This window comes from Actinia tenebrosa, unplaced genomic scaffold, assembly GCF_029948245.1.
Source record: "Actinia tenebrosa isolate PJP-AT-01 unplaced genomic scaffold, QUT_ActTen_1.0 PGA_scaffold16__25_contigs__length_10494907, whole genome shotgun sequence".
In the NCBI taxonomy this organism is placed as follows: Eukaryota; Metazoa; Cnidaria; class Anthozoa; order Actiniaria; family Actiniidae; genus Actinia; species Actinia tenebrosa.
Genome location: NW_028292576.1, coordinates 9,860,095 through 9,879,236, shown reverse-complemented (window position 1 = coordinate 9,879,236; position 19,142 = coordinate 9,860,095). Strand labels below are relative to the sequence as shown.

The following is a 19,142-nucleotide window of genomic DNA, read 5'->3' as shown; positions in this document are numbered from 1 at the left end:
ATACGCATGAAATACAGTAAATGTATGTAAATTGGACTGTGAGGGGGCCGTGAAATGCACTCTACGCCCGATATGTAGTCTTTTCCTCAAAACACCGCATTCATTCACAAGAAACACTCTTAATTCACGTTAAGGGATTCTTTAGTTTAGGTAACGGATACTTTTAGTTGAGGTAACTATTACTTCTTGTTCAAATAAGGGATTCACTTCTCAGTTCGGGGATAATGATTTAGGCCATAATAATATAATTTAGGTTAAGCGATACTCCTAGTTCAGGTAAGGGATACTCCTAGTTCAGGTTAAGAGATATTCCTACATTAGGTTAAGGGGTACTCCTAAATTAGGGTAAAATCCTAATTCCCAATTTAGGTTAGATTCGTTCAAATGGATACTCCTAAATAGGTTTAAGGAAATGGGATTCCTGTGTTCTAGATTACCCACAATGCCATGCTATTCCCAACACGTGTTGTTAGCGTTGGACGCCATTTTGATTTTCAGAGGAAGAAGTTCTTTGTTGAATGTGTCTTGTTTTTTCTCTTATTTATACCACTTTATAGAATATTTTTAACATGTAACGGCGGAGTAGGTAAGTTTATTTTTTTCCACGATGTCAGGGGCTGTGAAAGAAGAGCCTGGTCGACAAATAAGCGAAGATCAGAAGGTAAAAATTAATGTCCTTTGAATTTTCTTTGAATTCATTGTTTATTTTATTTCTTAAAGCTTTTCTTATTAGTCATATATCTAAAGGTTTAAGTCATTTTTGAAAATCATCGAATATTTTGATGCATTTATTCAACGTGATTAAATAAATTAAAAAAAACATTACATGCTATAGTGTAAGAAATTCATGTAAGCTTCATATAGCCTTTTGCAGAGTTTTTTTAATTTCGAATTCTTAACGATAAAAAGGGTTGGTGTTTTAAATGGTATGGCATAAAATAGTTATACAATGCTTTCTTATGGCATTCCTTGTTTACTTACACCTGCTTACTAGAAAAATAAAGTGCTTTGTGGGATATTGTAGTGCGCATGAGCAAATGTAACACACCGTGGCGCCAAACATTGTTTGACGAGAGCAGCTGTCAAAATCATGACAGTGTTGCTAAGTTACACCACGCATGCGCGACAGAAATAACGTCCTACATCGGCAGAGTCTATTTTTCTCTCTCAGCCAAAACAAAAGGAAAATAGGCTCTGCTAGCAGGGAAGGATATTGTGTGACATGCAGCCCAAAACCATAGCATAACTAGTATGAATCAGGTATGGGGGGCAGTTGGATTCACTTGGTTACCCATACTTAAAATCAGACCCCCACTCCTGCTCTTAGTTGTGGCATAAAAATGGTCCTCTTGTGTTCAGTTCTGTTTATTGTGTAAGTGCTGTGCAACTCCAAATGACATCTGCCCTCCTCCCCAGCAAAAAAATGGATGGTCCTCTAAAGAAGCTAGGGGTAGTGAAACTGTAATAAGGTTGTATTCATTGTTTTAGGAGACAATTTCCTTCTGGAGTCAAAGTGAGCGTGGACAGAAAGCTGAACAGCGATTGGTTAATCACCCATATGACTTGGAATCATGGGGGGTGCTTATAAGAGAGGCACAGGTAGGATTGTATGTTTTAACAGTGAGGAGGTCTAGGTTCCAAAGTATAATGTGAAGTTCCAAAAATTATCCATACCCCCCCCCCCCCCCCCCACAGAGGAACTTTTTTAAGACACCCCCTACCCTCCCAGAAATTTCATTTTACTTCCATACAAACTCCGTAATTTTTGTTCTTTCTCTGACGTCCCCCATACTTTTCTGAAATTCCAAATTCCTTTTTGGGGTGGGTATGGATGATTTCTGGAACTACACAATACACTACATATGTTAAATAGGCATAAAATATGGCATAAAATAAAGATTAGTTTCAATATTTTCTTCTTTTTTTTTGTAAGACAGACTGACAGTGGGAGAGGGGGGGGGGGGCTTTGAGTCAAAATGTTTCACCTTTCTAGATCTTTTGGTGGTCCTTGCGAACATCCAAGTTTTGCTTCCATAATTTCAAACTCTAAGTCAGATGGGTTTATTGAAGATTCAACTTCTATGAATTCCTGTTAATGACTTTTACTCTTGATGATCCTTATATGTTTATTTGTTTTTCTTCAGAATTTTCCACTAGAAACATCCAAGGTCCTATACGAGAGGCTTGTTAGGAGGTTCCCCAGTTCTGGACGTTACTGGCGGTTGTACATTGAACAAGAGGTTTTTAGTAATTTTGATTAGTGTTCTTATTTAAGGATTGCCACATATTACAAGCAAGATAGAAGCTAGTCACATTCCTGGGCTTTGTAGAATGTCACGGGGTGGTGTGCGCTGGTAATGCATCACCTCTCACCAATGCAACTCGGGTTCATTGTCTGCAATCAGTATTTTATGTGAACAAATCTACTTGTGGGTTCTCTCCGGTGCTTTGAAGTTTTTGCTCAGGCTTTCCTCCCTCCTTAAAAGTCAACTTCTAAATTCTTGTGATTGTCCCATTCTGAGATACAGCAGCCAAAGCTTAATAATTTGATTTTATTGTTAATGGTTTGATTTGATGGACATTTGAAATGATTTTCTAAAGGAAGGGTTCAAGGCCCCAGGAATCAGGCCAGTTTCCTTTGCTTGTATTATATTGCAATCCTTTATCATTTACTGATCTTATAGCCTAGCTTTCCTCTATATAATTTATGTATTGTCTTTGCTTATCAGTAAAGACAATAAGAATACATTCTCGAACAAATAAAGGAATCTAACTTGCGCAAAACTAAAAGAGTAGCTTTTATAAAACTATTTATTGAAAAATATAATAATAAACATAAATATTTTTTATACGTAGCCTTGAACGCTTGCAAAAATAAACAACTTCTGTTTGAAATTTATTCATTCTTGGGGGTGTGATGAAAGTGTTCAATCCAATATTTCTTGTCAAGTCTCTTTGAATTTGATCGTGTGATTTGTGGTCACTTGTGTTGTGTCATTATTTACTTATTCATCGTTTCAGATAATATTAAATTATTAATGGGAATAATGGGATGGGAAGCTGTAGCTTTCAATTCTCTTTTGACAACTGGGGCCATTTTTTTAATTCATCTTTACTTATGACTGAATTATTTATTAGTATTGATAGTGTATACTGGTAGTATTTGCAGGGAGAATAGTGTAGTAGGATAGATAAATTATTCTGTAGTGTCTTCTTTGGCTCAGTGAATTGTGGTAACCAAGCAACAATCAGTAGCAAATGATTCAATTTTATTGAACTCTTAAATAACCTCTGGGTTGATCTAAATCAGGAAATATCTACCTCACAGATTGAATCCTGAAACAACCTATATGTTGATCTAAGTCAAGAAATTACTACCTTACAGATCGAATCCTAAAACAATCTCTGGGCTGATCTAAGTCAGGGCACGGCCAACTCGCAGATCGAACCCTGAAACAACCTCTGGGCTGATCTCAGTCAGGGCACAGCTAACTTACAGATCAAACCCTGAAACAACCTCTGGGCTGATCTAAGTCAGGGCACAGCTAACTTACAGATCAAACCCTGAAACAACCTCTGGACTGTTGAAAATATTTAGATTGAGATTTAATTGTAGGCAGTAATTAGGTCACTAGGTAGTTAGAGTGAAGTCATTAAACCCGTAAAATAGATATTAGACTAATACACATTAGCGGACCCTAATTCCATTGTTTTCTACATTGACTAACATTTTCTATTTCACGGGTTAAATGCCTTCACTCTTTAGGAAAACAACAATGTAAAAGGTAAGGTAAATTTTTGATTAAGTGAACGGTTCACAGACATAGACTCACTCTCTTAACAGATAGGTTAATCAAAATATTTTAGTGCAATATAGATTCACATCAATCATACTATTTCGTTTTAAAATATATATATATATCCAGAAACATAAAAAAGAATGTAATCCAACGATCTTATTAATGGCACCTCTGATCTCTTACACTAAAGATATTACAGTGCCGATCACAATATCTCATTTCCTGTCTTGGGCAGAATTCTAATAAGCTTAGTCATGAGGTTCTTAATATATTTTTATTTGACTGTCTACCTACGAAACCCTACCTACAGAGGTCAGTGTTTGGTAACTATGTCATTTGGATAAATTAAATAAAATTTCTAAGACTTTTATTGGCTAATTAAAACCCAGTGGAAAACAAATTTGGACCTGACTGTTTCATATCAATTTGAAGCAGACAATGAGATTAAGACTTTAGAATCATCAGCTGATTGAAGCCCAGTATTAAATCAAACCTTGACCTGACTGCACTCAGTCAGAGCTTAAAATAATGGCCACTTATATTCACTGGCCAAATTAGTTTTAGCTTGGCCATACCTGGTTACGAGGTTGTTGGATCTCCAAGGTTGTATGTATTAAAATTAAAATGACCAACAAGGCAAAGATTTTACCCCACAAGTTCCAATTCTAGCTGGACATTGTCTGATTATTTTAAGCCTTGCCAGTAGTCACATCATTTGCCACCACTTGGAACAAATAATGATATCTAAATACCTATTAGCTGATTGAAACCCAGAGATGTTCTTGAACCTCAAGAATGGCCAGTCAGGCCAATAAGAATAATATTATTATATGAATACCTTGATTTACGCTGCCCATTAACAAACAATTTTTACCTGTAAAAATGAGTATTTTCAATCCTGTTAATTTATGGAGCACATCAGACCCTTCTCAAAATTATCTCATGTGTGAGGCTAACATGAAAATACAAAAGGAATGTCGCAAATTCCATTGAGAAAAAGTGTGAGTTATCTGTATTTTCGGTTAGCCTCAAATCCAAGTATTTTTAGATGGGTCAATTATGGTTGGTGTTTCTGATATGACTGGTTGCCAAGCAACTGTGGCAGTGAAATAGAAACCAGCAGATGATGCGATACCTTGACTTTTGTGTTAGGAATATTTTGAAGAGATTGCTTCCCATTCGACAATTATTTATCCTGATCGTCATAAAATTTTCCCAAACTTTTTGCAGTTTTTTTAGCTTTTGTTATTTTCAATATGGGAATAGATTTGAATTCAAATATTATTTTCAAGATGACAGTACACAAATTAATGAATAATGAATAAGTTTCATCTTTATGAAGACAAGACTTAAACTTGGAAACCCGCTATGGAAACCAATAAAGGGATTATTAGAAAACTTCTTGAAATTTTTTAATTGCCATTAGAGTGCAAACAATATAACCGTGAAACTTTGGTAATACTAAATAGCACAATTTCACGCAAATTCCATTGTTTTCTATTGTTTAATTAGCACTATTTTGTGCTATTTAGTAATTAGTGTCTTACGGATTGATTGTTTGCACTCTAAGAACTCGACTTTCTTTTTAAGCCATTTGGGGGGGGGGGGGGGGTATAATTACTGAGAAAATTATATAGTAAATGCGGGGCATAGATATGAATATTTGGCATTATGCCATCCAACCACAAGTGGCAAATGCATTAGAAGTAATGTCTTCTAATTGATGATGTAATATTAGGTGTAAATATAGGAGAGAATCATATAAGGACTTGGTATCTTGCAAAACAGCCAAAGAATTTCCTTTTTTCTGCTCAAGCATAGAGTGATTTCATAAACCATATAGCAAAAATTGATTTTAAACATGTAATAGTCAAATAATCGCACAAAAAAGATATTGAAAATAAGATCTAACCTCTATTAGTCTACTAACTATTCATTGGGTAACTGTTCTATAGACCCCTTGCACTAAGACACGGGCGTCAAAATAGTGAAAAATATTTTACATCCTAAAGCGTTTCAAATTAGACCTCTTGCTTGGGCGTAATGTTTTCCCATTTCAGACCACGTGTTATTTTCTTGAGAATATGATTCTTTGTGTGAGTTGTATCCATATTCATGTGTCTTCTCATTCACAACCATTAAACAAAGAAATTATGCTCTAGGGAATGAGACATGAACTGAAATGAGAAAGCATTACACCCAAGATAAAGAGGCCCTATTCAAAAAAGACGGGAAATCTGAAGATGTTTTGGCCCCTAGATTGGAAATTAGTGCAAGGGGTCTGTTGGCTTGAGTCCGGCCTCAACTTGGAGTCATTGTTTCATGGTTACTCTTGTCATGTGATTATTGAGGAAAGGTCTATTAGCTTGTTTGAGGTATACCCACTTGCAAGAACTGGTTGTCATACGAAAATAGAACAGTGATTTAGTCTGATAGGAATTATATTAAAAAGCAAAAGATCACTGAAGTTGAACTTTTTCTTTTGTCTTTTATGTATTCCTTTCTCACTAAATCACTAATGTTCTAATATCGTATGACAACGTTCTTGCAAGTAGGTGTATACCTACATGAATGTTTGTCTGCAGATTAAAGTAAGGCATTCTTACTAATTTTAACCAAATTCTTTTTCTGCAGATGAAACATCAAAATTATGAGAGAGTAGAGAAGGTAATAAGAACTAATTCAACGGAAAAGAAATACAGAATAATGAAATGAGTAGAAAAACGGGTGTAAAGTCTTGGGGTGGGGGGGACACTCTGGGGTAAATGAAAATATAGGTAATGAAAGTATGGGTATGTCCGTCAAAAAAATTTTCAACAATGCACAAAAGGATACTGGCATGGCGTGGCTGGACAATTTTTATCCCATGATATAACCCTGAAAGATACCAAAAAATTCCGAAGTTCTAAATGTCAATTTTAGCACCCTAAAAAATAAACAAAGAAAAAAAACCCTAAAAAATACCATATTGCTGATTTTTACCCCTAAGAGATAGGACAAGCATACCTGATACTTTTGCCCTGGAGCTTTTCCATCACGGGCTACAAGACCTCTATTTTGTGAGCAATGTTTTCCTGTTTCTCATCGTCTGCTGTGTGTCAATCTATTGCCCAGTTTTCCAGTCACAACATTTGTCTGATCAATCAGCCTGTAGCAGTTATAACAGTGACTGCAGCAGTAAATTGCTCTTTCTTTCTTTTGGCAGTTGTTCCAAAGATGTCTGATAAAAGTATTGAACATTGAGCTGTGGAAGTTATATCTGACGTATGTCAAGGAAACAAAAAGCGCTTTGCCAAACTTTAGGTCAGTGTTTCTTAATTTTAATTTTCACAAAATCTCTAGATCTCATGCTTTGACACTCGTTAATAGTAAGGCAGATAGGTAGAAGAAATGTCTTCTTTTATTTGTCTTGGTAAATTTAGGGAAAATTTTGTATGACTTGTGGTTGACTCCTGACTCGTACTTGACTCAGGGCTCAAACATGGCTCACTCAATCGGACAACTCTGATTTATTGATTGATTGAGTACATAATTGATTGATTGATTGGTTCATTGATTGATTGAGTAAGTGAATGACTGATTGATTGAAATAATAAATTCTTGTCTTCCAGGGAAAAGATGTCCCAGGCATATGAGTTTGCATTGGATAAAATTGGGCTTGACTTTCATTCCTACCAGGTATTCAACATGATATATTATACAATATACAATGACCAGACCATGCAAATAACTGATTCTTTGTAGCATTGCATTATGTATATGATTGGTCGCACAAGTGCAACTGTTTAACAAAGAAAAAGTATTCTAGGATATATATTTAACATGTAGCCCAAAATGGGAATAAACATTATGACCAAAGAAAAGATCAAGGACTAATGTGCTAAGCTAAAGAGGTCTAGCAGGGACATCGGAGCATTATTCTTAATGGGGGGGGGGGGGGGGGGGGGAAGGGAGGGGCTACAATTCAGATTATATATAAGCGATATAAAACGTGCAAGGAGATGTGCAAGTTTAGTAGAAAAGGTGGGGGCTATAGCCCTCTCCCCCCGTCTCGGTTGCCCCTGTCAAGTGTCTATACATTCTAAGCACTAAAAGCTGTGCGGGTCACTCCATTCTACCACTGATAAGCTGATCTAGAGGGGAATGGATAAAAATGAAGGATATGCATGCTATACTAGTCCAGTAAGAAGTTGAAGGGAGTGGAATTATTTAAGGAAGCACAATCCTGCAATTTCAAGTTACACTACTTACCTTGGCTGTCTCTCATTTTCTCACTGGACTCTGAAGATAACTTCTGCTCAGGTTGTCAAAACGTCAGTCACCACCAACGACAGTCTTTCTCAAGACTACACTCACCTGGATGATTACATTTCACAACAAACTACTTACATATTTATTAATAATATAATACCTTTATTAGTTGGTGCTAGAAGTATATTGTTTGTTTTTCGTCCTCATTGTTTTGTTAGGTGTGGATGGATTATATTGGTTTCTTAAAGGCAGGGTGAGTGATACCATCAATATTGTACAATTATATTTATTCATTTATCATCATTTTAGAGGACCACAGGTTTGTTAGTGTATGTACGCTATTACTTGTTACACTATTACACTATTACTTGTACTGTTTACTTGTCATTAAGTGCAATATTACTTTAGGAAGGGGTGGGTAAGGGAAGTCCTGAACCCCACAATAAACCCGAGGTAAAAGTTGTTTATTTTTTATATAAGCATACTTGTTCAATATATTAACGTAACCCCAAAAGCAAAAGCAAAGAAAGGGGGCAAAGTGCAAGGAGGTAAAAATTATATTTTCCATTACAGACCTTGTGTCATTCTCTTTAGTATGAGATTCTTCGTTTGAGTTGCATCTATATTCAGGTCTTCTCACACATAATGGTTGAGCGAATATTTGTTTATGTTTTAGTGATGCTGTTGGTTCATATGCCGAAAACCAGAAGATTTTAACCATCAGGCGTGTGTTCCAAAGAGCTGTGACCACACCCATCATAAATGTTGAGGCAATATGGAGAGAGTATAACACCTTTGAACAGGTAAGGTGGTGTTCTAATAGGAATTACTAAGAGGGTGGACCATAGGGCAGGTTTGAGGGGGAGAGCTGGCCATCACTTAAACCCCCCCATAATATTTTGGAATGATAAAAAATACACTCAAGAAAACATGAACAATAATATTGTATTGTTTATTGTATCTTATTGAATTGGATATTTCTTAGGGTATTAACAAAACACTAGCAAAGAAACTTATAGATGATAAGACAAGAGACTACATGAATGCCAGGAGAATGTCCAAGGTAATGGCAAACTAAAAATATAATAATAACTACAAATAATAACTACACATTATTAAAAAAAACAAAAGATGACTGTTTTCATGTTTTCTTTAACACTGTTTTGATTGCTAGGTGATGATTAAGATCATTGTCATGACCTATAAATGAGCAATAGACTACATTCAAGTACCTACCCACAGTTTCCATGGTTACAGTTCCTTTACGTACTGTCTAGCAATTTGATTAACAGTAGTCTATTTCTCATTAATCTGTCGCAAGAGTTTGTCTCTATAGCATGTATGTATACAGTGGCAATGAAACAATAGCAGTTATTATCATGGAATGGCCAATGCATGCAAATGAGACAACAATCTTTACATCGACCCTAAAGCCTCACTTTTATGATTTTCAAAACAAGAGAGTATATCATTGCAGTCTCAACCCTTAACTTTTGAAATTCTTGCAGCTTTTCATATGGAGGCAGGCCTAACCTGTTAAATTCATTACAATCTTTCAAATGTTATGATATTTTATAGGAATTTGAAGCACTAACCAGAGGATTAGTGAGAGGAGCACCATCTACCCCCCACCTGGGGACCCCTGAGGAAGTCAAACAGGTAAAAACAAGACTGTGGGGGGAGAGGAAACGAGGTTTAGTTACTCATTGCCAAGAGACAATGACTGCATTGGCTTGGTCATTTATTTTGGTTGATGCCAGTTGCCCTTCACATGACTTATGGTTTTTAGCCCATGTCACCCCTGATGCTCGGCCTTGGAAACTGCAAGTAAATTCAAACTCCCTTTGTTGGGTGTGAGGTAGGGGAATATATATTTTATTTTTCCAAAGTACACGATGATGGTGCTAAATATCAATATTTTCTCCACAGCTTCAAATCTGGAAGAAATATATCTTCTGGGAGCGCAGTAATCCCCTATGGATTGACGACACATTACTGTTAACAAGAAGGGTTATGTATGCATATGAGCAGTGTCTTCAGTGTATGGGCTTTAATCCTGATATCTGGTGTGAAGCGGCGTCGTATCTGGAAACAACAAGCAAACAGCTTGCTGAGAAAGGGGTAAGTAGAGGATGCTGCCATACTGTTGGGTAAGAGATTTTACCACCATGTCTTGTTGTAAAATAGATAATGCATACTAGATGATTTTGATTTTATGTAAGAATCATTAGGATAAAGTTTACCACAAAAGATAATTTTGATTTTATGTAAGAATCGTTATGACAAGGTTCACCACATTGTCATTGACAAGCTTGGTAAATTGCCATCATCATCATTAATATTTTATTTATTCTCATTTATACAACCAGAAAACCACAAATTATTAACAGCATTGTCATCACAACCATCATCATCTTAGCTTACCACCACTATCATCATTGTCATCTTTCACCATCATTATTAACCCCATCATGATCTTCATAATATTATTATCATGATCATCATCACATCATGCATCATGATCATCATCACATCATGCATCATGATCATCATCACATCATGCATCATGATCATCATCACATCATGCATCATGATCATCATCACATCATGCATCATGATCATCATCACATCATGCATCATGATCATCATCACATCATGCATCATGATCATCATCACATCATGCATCATGATCATCATCACATCATGCATCATGATCATCATCACATCATGCATCATGATCATCATCATCAACACCACTTCCACCAATAATATCTCCACTTACCACTATTTACATGTGCATTAATTTCATTATTTTGCCAGTTTAGCAGCAACAAATCATCAGTCATGAATGTCACCCATCCTCTCCATCATGTTAATACTCATCAATCACTATTTTCCAGGACATGCAGGGATCCAAACTGCTAAGCGACGAGGCATCTAATCTATATGAAAGAGCAATAAATGGTTTAATGAGTCTTAATATGCTGTTATATTTTGCATATGCTGACTTTGAAGAGGTAATATTTACATCTCCACATCTTCAGAATGTAATAATTTTTGTAGTGGGTTAAATTAATAAATTATATTACAAAAATAATTATGAAAATGGACATGGACACAGAATACACATGGAATTTTATGACAACTCGGGAATCGAGTTCAAGAATCAAACCTGAGACCCCAGAGGTGACATGCCTGAGGGAATGATGCCAGGGCTGGAAATAGTGGCCTGCCAATGGCCAAATGACAGGACAAATGTCAGGTTTGGCAGGCAAAAATAAGGATGCACTGCTAAATGAATAATAAAATGACATGCAAAGTTTACATGCTTCTTTATCTACTATGGCAGGCTACAATTGTTTTCTATTTCGAGCCCTGTGATGCCATCCTAGGTCTTAGTGTTTCCATTTCTTAAAAAGCTTCTATTTTTATAAAGCTTCTTTCACTTGACTCTTAATTCTTTTTTCTTCTTTCGTGTCATCTCAGGGGAGAATGAAATTCCAGAAATCCAAGGAAATTTATGAGAAGTACATCGCTCTAGAAGGAGTGGACCCAACACTGGTAATAATATAATGATATCTTAATGGATATTTTATGTAATTTTGTTGGGAGATGATTATTTTAACTGCCTCCTATGGAAGGTTATGTGGCTTCATGATGGCCTATAGTGATGATAAATGTCAGGAACTTTATGATGAAGATGACATGATTATGATGATGATGAAAATAGTATTCAACAGAATTTGTGATATTTCATAAAGTCATCAATGTTTCTTTTTTCCCCCAGGCATATATTCAGTACATGAGATTCTCCAGGCGAGCAGAAGGAGTAAAAGAAAGTAGAGTAGTATTCAAAAGAGGACGAGAAGACACCAGAACGAACTTCCATGTAGGTAACGATGCTGATGACAATCATGGTGATTATTATGGTGGTGGTGCTTATGTGGTGTTAATGATAATAATAGTGACTGATGATAATGATTTTTATTATTATGATGTTGGTGTTGAAAATGATAACTTATGATGATGGTGATGGTGTTGATGATGATGATTATGTCAATGTTGGTGATAATGATGGTGATGGTGTTGATGATGATGATTATGTTGATGATGATGATGATGATGATGATGGTGATTATGTTTATGATGGTGTTGATGATTATAATGGTGGTGGTGATGATGATGGTGATGGTGGTGGTGATGATTGTGGTGGAGATGATCATAATTATAATTAGTAATGGTGGGGATGATTATGATGATGATGGATATAATAAAGCACTTTATTTTTTTCCCTAACGTCCTTGAAAAATTGAATACTTCTTATAAATCAATAAGGACTTGATTTTGTAATAATTAATATTAATTGCTAATTCTTATTTCTTATTCTTAGGTATTCGTTGGATCAGCATTAATGGAATACTATTGCGGCAAGGTAAAGTATTGACAGAGGCTACCTCAGTTCCACAGTTTCTTTGTATTGGATTGCCAGTGTCCTTCAAATTCACTGATTTTTCATTCCTTGATTCTTTTTTAGGACAAAAGTGTTGCATTTAAAATATTTGAGCTTGGATTAAAGGTGGGTCTTGCATAAGTAATGCAAATGTGGTGCATTTATTTAAATATATCTCTTTACATTATAGCTTGATCTTAATGTTTTCCCATTACAGACCATATGTCATTCCCTAGAGTATCATTTTTTTGCTTAACAGTTGTGCTTGAGAAAACATAATATAGATACAGCTTAAATTTTATAATCATATTCTCAAGGGAATGACACATGGTTGAAATACAGGCAACCCAAGCTCACTACATTTATAAGAGAATGTATGGGGATTTAGAATTTTTTATTCTCTTTTTTATTTTATTTTATTCAGCTTTTACCTCACATCAAATCATAGTTTTAAAAAAATGAAAAATATGAACAAATTACAAGCAGATGAGAGGTAAGGGATACCGTCACAGGTTTCCCCAATAAAAGTTTGTTGACTTAACTGTTGTGTCAATTTGTTTATTTTGAACTCCTGCATGCAGTTTCAGCTAGTTTGGAAGGGTATTTAAGAAAAAAATTCCAACACTTTATTCACGTTCTTTCAAATAAAATATGGCATATTCTAAATCCCCATACATTCTCTTATAAATGTAGTGAACTTGGGTTGCCTGTGGTTGAAAATGGTAAAACATTACACATGTGAATATAGATACAGCTTAAATTTTGTAATCATATTCTCAAGGGAGTGACATGTGGTTGAAAATGGTAAAACGTTACACACAAGGTAAAGAGGCGTATTCCTGACTTCAGGATACATTTTATATACATTGACTTTTTTCTTTTCCAGAAATACATTAATGAACCAGAATTTGTCTTGGCTTATGTTGACTTCTTAAGGCAGTTAAATGGTAAAGAAATCCTTAAATCCATTCATTTGTTAAATTAATATTTTGTTTGTTTATATGTCCACCTTTCCATTGAGTAACTGATTATCTCATGAATATTGTCATCCACCCCTTTGTCTGTTCATTTATCCATCTATCTGCCCATCCATCCATCTATCCATTCATCTATCTGCCCATTCATTCATTCATTCATAGATCCATCCATCTATCCATACATCTGCCCATCAATTTATCCATTCATCCATTTTTCGATCTATCCATCCATCTGTGCATCCATTTATTTTTTCATTTATTCATTCCCTCATTTGTTTGTTTATTTTTCAGATGATAACAATACAAGAGTTCTTTTTGAGAAAGTCCTAAACACAATGCCTAAAGAAAAGTCTGGGTAAGTACGGCACTTAGAGAGAAGGAACCTCAGGACTTCATGGTATCCTAGTGGTTTCTATTCCTATTCCACTCTCATGTATGGGAAGCACGGGGGGTGTAGCGGTGAGAGCGCTTGTCTCTCACCAATGCGACCTGAGTTTAAGTCCTGCCGTGCTTAGTGTCATATGTGAATGGATTTGTTGTTGGTTCTCTCCTGTACTTCAAGAGTTTTCCGGGTTCTCTGGTTAAAATTTCCTCCCTCCGCAAAAATCAATTTCTTGGAATCCAGTGGATGAAGAGCCACTCATTTCATTTTATTTTATGTTTTAATCTTTCTTTGTTTGTTTCAGGGAGGTCTGGGCCAAGTTTCTAGAATTTGAATCCACAAGTGGAGATTTAGCAAGTATTTTAAAAGTAGAAAAACGAAGGCTTCAGACTTTCAAAGAGGTATGCTATATACTGATGGTTTACAAACGTTCCCAAGAGAATGAAAAGACAATAGACATATGGCAGCCAAGATGGTGTGTTTGTAATTTATTCAGGGCTTGAAATAGCGGCCTGCCAATGGCCAAATGACAGGACAACTTTCAGGTTTGACAGGCAAAAATAAGGATGCACTGCTAAATGAATAATAAAATGACATGCAAAATTTACTAGAATGACCTCCTTTTACCATTCTCCTTTACTGTGGCAGGCTAAAAAAGTTTTCTATTTTGAGCCCTGTACTTGATTACTGACTCAATCCATATCATAATTTTCAATTATATTACATTATGGTTTTCTAATAAAGTTTCTTTCCTGTTTGCAGGAGTTTGAGCAACATGAAACTGCTGTTCTTGTTGACAGATACAAGTTCCTGGACTTAGTTCCTTGTTCATCCCTGGAACTCAAAATCATGGGATACTCAGTAAGTCAACAACTATATAAATAAGTAACAATCAGCCATAAAACTTCCATAAAACTGAAACAACCTCTGGGCTGATCTAAGTCAGGGCATGGCTAACTCACAGATAGAACCCTGAAACAACCTCTGGGCTGATCTAAGTCAGGGCATGGCTAACTCACAGATAGAACCCTGAAACAACCTCTGGGCTGATCTAAGTCAGGGCATGGCTAACTCACAGATAGAACCCTGAAACAACCTCTGGGCTGATCTAAGTCAGGGCATGGCTAACTCACAGATAGAAACCTGAAACAACCTCTGGGCTGATCTAAGTCAGGGCATGGCTAACTCACAGATAGAACCCTGAAACAACCTCCGGGCTGATCTAAGTCAGGGCATGGCTAACTCACAGATAGAACCCTGAAACAACCTCTGGGCTGATCAAAGTCAGGGCATGGCTAATTCACATAGGGAGTAAAACCTCTACTTGGTATCCTGTACTAATTTTTTGTTATTTTTCATTCAAGGGTCCCCTAAGACAGATAGGTGTTATATCTGCTCCGATATCATGTGTAGATCTACAAGAAGAAATAACCGAAGAAAAAACTGTAAAATTCCCTCTCCCAGACACAACACAGATGATGCCATTTAAACCAACTTCTGGAACAGGTTGGTTATCTCTTCATATCTTATTAGTCTGAATTAATAGACCTGTTCAAAGAAACGGCATTCTAAATGCAGTCATCATATATACCCCTAGCAGTACTCTCCTATTTGTCACTTTTTGAGGATGGTCCTGCGCAGGACGATTGAGGGCTCACAGGCACCCCAGTGAACGTTCCTCAGACCTGCACCAACTCAAAGAAACAACATCCTAAATTCATTTGACATATATACCTACATGTCAGTGAGCCTATTTTGACAGGGTCCCAGGGGTGGATCTAGGGGAGGGGCACAGGGGGTACACACCCCTCCCTGATTCAACCTTATGCCCCTACTTCGAAGATGACCAATACAAAACAATGTTTTTCCCTCCTTTGATTATAAGGGTGCACCCCTCCCAGGGTTAACGTTGTATGTTCACAGGCACCCCAGTGAACCTTTCTAGACCCCTCACCTGCACAAAGAAACAGCACTGCATTTTCAGTTATACATGTGCCTTCCTGCCACCTAACCTTAGATGGGATTCTCATTCATTTTTTACTTATTTAGTTGGTTTTCACTCTGTACCTGGTGGTGTATTTCCTATCCCTCCAGCAGCTGCTCATCTCATGACGTTACTACCTCCACCATCGTGTTTCCTGGTGAGATTTAAATTTTCCTTTACCTTTTGCCCCATTGGATCTCATTTATTCATTTATTTATTTGTTTATTTATTTGTTTATTTGATTATCTATTTATTTATTCATTTATTTAATTAATTATTTATTTATTCATCCATTCATTTATTTATTTATTGGTTTATTTATTTATTCACTGGTTTATTAATTATTTATTCCACTATTTTTTCATCAACCATTGAAATGAGTGACTATCATCAATCCATCCATCCAACCATCCATCCACCCATCTACATCCATCCATCCATCCATCCATCCATCCATCCATCCATCCATCCATCCACCCACCCACCCACCCACCCATCCATCCATCCACCCACCCATCCATCCATCTATACATATATATGAGTTTGTTAGCTCTATCTAACCTTATAAATGTGGAAATAAATAAAAGTCGAAATAACTTTACCTGTAACATTGTCTTTAAAGGGGCCGTTTGTTGTTGTGGATGAACTGGTCAGACTAATATCTGAATGCACCTTACCGGAACACCGCCCTACAAGCATACTTCCAGCTGACTCAGGACTTAATGGAATCGACGAAGAAAATCACACAGAAAATACAGACAGAAGAGGTGTAAAAAGAGCAGTTGGACATGATAGCGATGATGAAAGCTCACCTGTAATACCACCCTCACATGATATATACAGAAGCCGTCAACAAAAGAGAATACATTAGAAACTGTACTATGCTGTTACCATGGTGACACTTATTGAATATCGAAACTGTCTTTGTCGGCACAAACCTTGGTTACCTTGACAACGGACATACACCACTAACTTTATAAAGCAATAGGCAGCTCTCTTGTTTGCCATGGCAACTGATATTGCTTTAGTGCTGAGCTTCACAAGACCCTTTCTTTCTGTACACCATGAAAAATACTGATAAACATACTTTTGTGTTGTTTTTAGCTAGAAGTTGAGAACGTAATGGTTCATAAAATCATTGTAAACGTCTCCTGGATTTTACTTGATTCTTCAGGTTATTGTCAAACTTTGCATGTTTATTTCTGCTTTATTATTTACATAATCATTGAGAAATCTACCTATTTCTAACCATTGTTCACGTCAACCAATATGTAACCATTTGAGTGTAAATACTTAAAAGAAAAACTGAAAAGTAAGCCAAGAAACAACGAAAGCTGTGATATAGAAGATTAGCAATTGGTTTGAATTTTTAAACAAATCACTGTGACCTTTACAACCCATTTTAGAAATGAATAAAGTATTTGTAATGTTTCCTTTTTCATTTGTGACACATTTTTATTTTGACCATGGTGGGATTCCACTGGGAAAACTGCTGCAATGGTGACTCAGTCTGGCTCACTATTTAATGATTGGGGACCATGAATAGCTTTGTTTGCCTGTATCCTTGACTATTGAGTCACCTTTTGATAGAGAGATTTTTCTCAGACTGTAAAATAGATTATCAAACTCATTAATAATTCATGAGGAAAACAACAGAAATCACCGTGAAGAGTGTTGTAAATCAGATACAGAATCGTGTTCATTTGCATAAACTTTAACTTGAATTTTCTTGGGCAGATTCACTTTAATTTTGAAAATTTTAGTGAAACACAAAGGAACTAACCTAGACATTTGATAAGCAATCTACAGTATTCGTGCCCGTGTTGTATCCGATATACAAACTCTCGGCTACGCCTCGAGTTTGTATATCAGATACAACGCGGCCACTCATACCGTATATATTACTAGTAGACTAATAGAGTTTAGAATATCTCATTTCCATTGTTTTCTTTTGTTTCTATTTCACTAGAGTACAAACACTAAGAGTGTGCAACACTTTGCACTATTATTAGTAAATAGTGCTAATAAAACAATAGAAAACAACACACTTTAGTAGACCTTAATTCCATTGTTTTCTTTTGTGTCTATTTGACTATTACACATTGACTAATAATTTTTATTTTATGGGTTAAATGCCTTCATTCTAGGATTAGCATAATTTAGCAGTATTTAGTGGTACTTATGTTACACATTTATAGTGTTTGTACTGTATTGTTTGCACTCCTACTAATAACAACTGTTTCTCGATCTGAGGAAAATTACTCTTCCTAGCCACCAATCAAAGTCAAAATTATTCTGATTATTAGAGTTGCTGTTTGTTGATTATGATTGATAATGTAATCAATGTCTTACCCAAAGTTTCCCCTAAAGAGTTGATTAGAAAGGGGGTTTGACCACTCTCCCCAGAAATATTGCTTGATCAGTGTATGTATTTGTTAATTACAGCTTTTCATGTAATGCTGATACAGTTTGTATATCAAACGCTGGCTGAAACGTAAAAGCTTCCAATCGATCTTCCTCTGGTAGCAGATTATTAAGTCGGTCCATTGTTGGGACTATTCTCTTTATATTCGCATCAATTCGCTTCAAAGTCAAGCTTAGTTCATTCACCTTCCTGAGATGTGCTGCCACGTGTACAAGTCTTCGATATCTATCGCTTACAGCGCTCATAACAGAAGCACAGTTCACGTCTACTTCTTTTATTCGTGAAGACAACATATCTTGGTCAAAAGTAACAGCTTCTGCACACTGCCTGAGGTGGTCTTCATATCTCGTACACAACTTCAACATAGGAACAAGATCAAAACGCTCAAGGCTTTCGAATTCCTTGGGAGTCTCTGCTTGAACCGGTACGTGAAGAACTGGCTTACAATACTGAAGAGACTGGAGTTTTTGAAGGTCTTCGTCTTCGTCTTTAACAGACAGTCCAGTCTGTGGTTGTCCTGCACTCACTACATAAATCTCCTTTAATCCTGACCTTTCTCTGCTTGTTTTGTCCTTCGGATTGGATTTCTCAACGGAGTAATTGGTGTAAGGGATATTTTGTGTACTTCTTTGTGGTCCCGAAGGAGGAATGCTCTGTTCTTGGCCCATCTCATTTGTCAATACATACTCTCATCGTCCGCCATTTTGGTTTAGACCTAATTGCATTATGGGATAACTCTACCACAGGGATCCCAAAGATTGATAAATTATACTCTAAAAACAGGCGTAAAAATAGCTTTTCGCAATAAGTATTTCCACAGAGAAATACTCAATCATTTGCTTTAAGAACCTTCCTACGATACATTTAGATACT

The 19,142-nt window shown here is 36.2% G+C and overlaps 2 protein-coding genes across 2 annotated transcripts; one reads left to right on the top strand and one right to left on the bottom strand.

The window, feature by feature from the left end:
• The first annotated feature begins 486 nt into the window (after positions 1 to 486).
• Positions 487 to 17,285, top strand: LOC116289919 (cleavage stimulation factor subunit 3). The gene is made up of 23 exons (XM_031696865.2): positions 487 to 661; positions 1,489 to 1,599; positions 2,145 to 2,240; positions 6,435 to 6,467; positions 7,006 to 7,103; positions 7,412 to 7,478; positions 8,270 to 8,304; positions 8,728 to 8,854; positions 9,037 to 9,114; positions 9,630 to 9,710; positions 9,981 to 10,172; positions 10,952 to 11,068; positions 11,538 to 11,612; positions 11,839 to 11,940; positions 12,442 to 12,483; positions 12,586 to 12,627; positions 13,388 to 13,448; positions 13,770 to 13,833; positions 14,165 to 14,261; positions 14,623 to 14,721; positions 15,225 to 15,366; positions 15,910 to 16,001; positions 16,467 to 17,285. Exons 1-23 carry the CDS (start codon positions 608 to 610, stop codon positions 16,713 to 16,715), a joined length of 2,154 nt encoding a protein of 717 aa, XP_031552725.2. The 5' UTR covers positions 487 to 607; the 3' UTR covers positions 16,716 to 17,285.
• On the bottom strand, positions 17,032 to 18,999 carry LOC148910756 (BLOC-1-related complex subunit 5-like). The gene has a single exon (XM_089031524.1). It carries the CDS (start codon positions 18,935 to 18,937, stop codon positions 18,284 to 18,286), a length of 654 nt encoding a protein of 217 aa, XP_088887650.1. The 5' UTR covers positions 18,938 to 18,999; the 3' UTR covers positions 17,032 to 18,283.
• Positions 19,000 to 19,142: the final 143 nt, after the last annotated feature.